The sequence below is a fragment of the Laetiporus sulphureus genome, assembly GCF_001632365.1.
Source record: "Laetiporus sulphureus 93-53 unplaced genomic scaffold LAESUscaffold_9, whole genome shotgun sequence".
In the NCBI taxonomy this organism is placed as follows: Eukaryota; Fungi; Basidiomycota; class Agaricomycetes; order Polyporales; family Laetiporaceae; genus Laetiporus; species Laetiporus sulphureus.
Genome location: NW_024468518.1, coordinates 257,712 through 262,159, shown reverse-complemented (window position 1 = coordinate 262,159; position 4,448 = coordinate 257,712). Strand labels below are relative to the sequence as shown.

Below are 4,448 nucleotides of genomic sequence, written 5' to 3'. Positions count from 1 at the left end.
ATTGTTCTACATCTGGACATCCTATTGTTTCATGTATGGCCATTAGCTTATACCCGTAGATAGGTAGCTTAGGTAAGATAGCCCGCTGTACATGTATATAAGACCAGCATGTAGAGGATGAAACCTCAGATTGTTTCTCCTCGTCTACTACCCAGTCGACTACTGAGCCTCACCAGCTCCATTATATTTTCTATCACATTTTCCAGATGCTTGCTGAGCTACCAGTGAGTGTTAAGGCTCTCAAGCCTCCTTTGAGATTTGGGGGATCAGGACGGCACGTTCCACATAACCTGTCCTTTTTAGTCTCTTTGATCTCTTGTCCAGCGTCGCTGTGACATTAGAAACAATCTGACATTTTTCATGCCCCTGCTTAGTGTTTAACACAAGCAGCTGCATATTTTCAGTGCAAGCAGTTTCAGCCGTAGCGCGCGGTTTTTTCTCCACATCTTCCAACTCGACCTCTACCAGGCGTGAGCCTCTGCAAGACACTGAGCAGCCCAAGGCAGCAAAGCGCAAGGCAGAAGATCCTCAAGCTGGCAACAAGCGTCGCCTTACAAACAAGGAGTGAGGGAGACTCCTTACCATAGCATCACTAGGAACTTCGTCCACAGACAGGCAGCATGCAGTGGCCAGGGTACTGGACACTATGCACATTAAAGTTCAAGGCCTCATTTGCCGCGAACGCAGTCACACCCCACCACTTGAACGCTACAAGCTCAGAGCCAGATGCCTTACCACAGGCAGATGCAAGCCCAGGACGCGACCCGAAATCATAACCAGTAACACCATCCCTCCTGTTATCATTGCCCCACAGCCAGTACGACCCATTCCAGACTTTATAAAAATCAGCGCACGGCCCATTTGACCACTTCCATCCAGAGTCAGATCAACGCCCCACATTGAAACCCTACAAAAGCAGGTATCTGCTACCCGCTTCAGGTTGCAGCTGATATTAGGAGCATTTTGGGAAAGGATCGACCAGGATAGACGAAAGAAGATACAACTCCTTGCATCGGAGTTAGACAAGGTCTGCGCAGACCTTTACACAGGAACTCACGAATATATGTTCGTCGAGAAATAGGTCATCAACACGTGCTGCCTGGAGATAGGCAGGATCAATTTCAAGGAGATAGGAAAGCAACAGAGGTTGAACGAGATCGTTAAAGGGCTGTGCAAAGTCAAGGACAAGAAGTACCTAGGCTTTATTTTCAATTAGTTATATCTGTACCTATAATGTCGGAATCAGGACGCGCACAAATGTCTACATTTGCACAATGTATGCAGGACATAATGCGTCCAAACATTGAGGCACACGATGGGAGCACACCTCGTGCGTCACGACAAGCATCTCCAGAGTTAGCTCCACAAGACTCTGCGTCACAAATCGGAGGACAATCATCCCCGACTCCATCACTCCTCCCGGCATACATCCCCCCTGCATGATCATATGACGGACAACAATACGAGCATCTCGAAGAGGCTATCAGACAGTCTGCACCCAGCGAAGTACCCGACAACATTCGCGAATGGGTAATCATTGTCATGAAGTCTCTGGTCGATAATGAACTCAAGAAAATGTACAATGTGCTTGAAGACAAGATGTATGAGCACAAGAGGATTCTTGAGGCCTCAATTGCATCAGCTCAAACAGAGCGACGACTGAAGGAGGCAGTACTCAAGTCCGAGAACGAGAAACTCTCGGACAGAATCAAGGCCCAGGATGCACACATGGTGGTCCTCAACGATGAACTTGCAGGCACGCAGGGAGCAATGCTGGACATGGGGAAAAGAATGATGGAAGTAGCCAGTGAGAACACCAAGCTGTGCCATGAGTTAGCTTCACTCAAAGCAAGCGGCGTTGCAACGACGCAAGGTCATACATCCGGCACGGTCCAATCATAACACCCTCGCATCAAAATCGCCGAACCTTCACACTACTCGGGCAAAGGAAGTCTGGAGGACTGGCTCCAACAACTCAGCATATGGATGCGATGGAACGAGATCAACGATGATGAGCATAAGATTACCATGGCCCTGCTGCACCTAGAAGGAGGTGCTTTCACATATATGTCCGAATACGCAACAAAGGCAGCAGCATGGCAGGCACTTGGTACTTGGGAAGACTTCGTCGACATGCTCAAGGTGAACTACAGGACACTCGACCCAGACAAGGACGCGCAACAACACTTGAAGGAGATCTGCGCGAAGACCTACCCTACAATGGTCTCCTTCGCAGAACAATTCTGTCAATGGGCCACTAAGACCAACTTAGGGCACACTGCGCTCATCGGTTACATCGCGGAACATTGTAGCAAGGACGTACGACAGGCAATGGTCACTTGAAACAGCCTAGGGATCCCCAATCCTATCACATGGGCCGAGTATCTCGACCTCTGCCTATAACTCAAATCGAAGTTCAGGGCTGACAAGGCACGACAGCGCGGAACGGCAATGACACCATCATCACAACCACCAAGAGTCCAAAAGGATCCCAACACCATGGACGTGGACCATGTGTCCCAACTTAACAAGGAACAAGAAGGCTGGCTGGAGAGAAAGCTCTGTGTACGATGTGGAAAACATCCCTTCATATTCAAGCAGAGATTCCCCGACCCCAAATACAAAGGCAAGCTAGAGATGCCTAGGCGGGGACAAGTAACAAGGGCAGTATCGACACCAGCGGCATCAAGCAGTTCCGATGATGGCAAGGCAAGGGAGGAAGCAGTTCGTGCATTCCTCGCCAGCTACGACGTGAAGGGAAAAGATCAGGAGGCAGAACCGGAATCAGCTGTCAAAGCAGCTAGGATCACGGAGGTGGAGAATGATGAGGATTTTCTTTGGCGGGTTCTCTGAGGTCTGGCCAGAGTTCCCATAGACAATGTAACAGTACCTACTCGATCTCGCATGTACCAATTTCAGATTTTTTATATATTGCATCAACTGGTTCATCAAAACATGTGATCGATTTACCTGTTCACCTCAAACAGGGAGAAAGGGAAGTCCAGACTGAGGCGCTCCTCGACTCAGGAGCATATTCTTGTTACATCAACCCATGGCTGGTTGATCGGTTAAATCTTGCTACGATCTTTCTCGAGAAAGAGATCAGGGTTTATAACGCAGATGCATCTCACAACAAGGGTGAAACCATTAAGAAAAGGGTTCTTCTAAGTATAACCATCAGAAATCATACAAGTAGACAGAGCCTTCTTGTCACCGACATAGGACACAAAGATGTTATACTAGGTATGAGCTTCCTCAAGGAGCATAATCCCGAGATGGATTGGGAAAGGCTTAATATCGAGTTCACCCAGTGCCCACAATGATGTGCACCCTCACAGGTAGCAGTCCAGGAGGAGGACCTGGAAGACACAAACATCCCCCACATCGAAGACCTGATGGAGTTTGTCGGTTTCCAGGAATTAGGTGACAACTGGAACGACATGGACAGCTTCATTAGATGGGTGTCATTATCAGAAGACCCTGACGTGCAGACCGTAGTGTCACTTATCATGGGTCTTGACACCAAGAGGAATCAGGATAGAGCGCCGCAAAAAGGAGAACAGGACAAAGACTACTGGTCAGCCTATGTCCCCAAACACTTTCACGAGTATGGCGATGTGTTCTCCAAGAAGCAGTCGAAATGAATGCCCACAAGAAAGCCCTATGATCATCCCATCAAACTTGTTCCAGAGGCATCGTTACCATGCCCAGCAAAGTTATATCCTATGAACCTACAGGAAAGGAATTTGCTCGACACGTGGATAGACCAAGAGTTGGCCAAAGGATACATCAAGAGATCACGGAGTCCGACAGCAGCACCCGTTTTCTTCGTCAAAAAGAAAGACAGGTCACTGAGGCTAGTACAAGACTACAGAAACCTCAACGCAGTAACAAAGAAGAACAAGTTTCCAATCCCACACATTTCGGACCTCATCGACAGACTCTCACAAGCTAGCATATTTACAAAGCTTGACCTGAGGTGGGGTTTCAACAACATAAGGATTAGGGAGGGAGACGAGGAAAAAGCTGCCTTCATTATGCATCGCGGCCTCTTTGAATCCACAGTAATGTACTTCGGTTTCTGCAACGCTCCTAGTACCTTCCAGACAATAATGAATACAGTCCTGGAGGACCTGATTTGCACTGGAAAGGTAGTAATCTACCTAGACGACATCCTCATCTTTACGGATGATCTCGATGAACACCGATGACTAGTGAATGCAGTTCTACAGCGCCTCTGGGACAACAATTTGTATGCCAAACTGGAGAAATGCTTTTTTGAACAGTCCTCAATCAAGTATCTTGGAATGATTATCAGCAAGAACTCAATACAGATGGACCCTGCTAAAGTCGAAGGTGTCCTTGGCTGGCCAGCACCTACTAAGGTCAAACAAGTACAGGCCTTTTTAGGATTCACGAATTTCTACAGGCGATTCATAAAGGACTTT

At 47.9% G+C, this 4,448-nt stretch overlaps 2 protein-coding genes across 2 annotated transcripts; both read left to right on the top strand.

Moving 5' to 3' along the window:
* Positions 1 to 1,784: 1,784 nt before the first annotated feature.
* On the top strand, positions 1,785 to 2,343 carry LAESUDRAFT_803484 (uncharacterized protein; the record flags this gene model as incomplete). The annotated part of the gene is made up of 1 exon (XM_040914021.1): positions 1,785 to 2,343. Exon 1 carries the CDS (start codon positions 1,987 to 1,989, stop codon positions 2,341 to 2,343), a length of 357 nt encoding a protein of 118 aa, XP_040766643.1. The 5' UTR covers positions 1,785 to 1,986.
* Positions 2,344 to 3,005: 662 nt separating this feature from the next.
* Positions 3,006 to 3,323, top strand: LAESUDRAFT_647910 (uncharacterized protein; the record flags this gene model as incomplete). The annotated part of the gene is made up of 2 exons (XM_040904078.1): positions 3,006 to 3,168; positions 3,232 to 3,323. Coding segments are annotated over 2 exons (255 nt in total), but the record flags the coding sequence as incomplete, so codon positions are not given.
* Between the last annotated feature and the right edge of the window lie 1,125 nt (positions 3,324 to 4,448).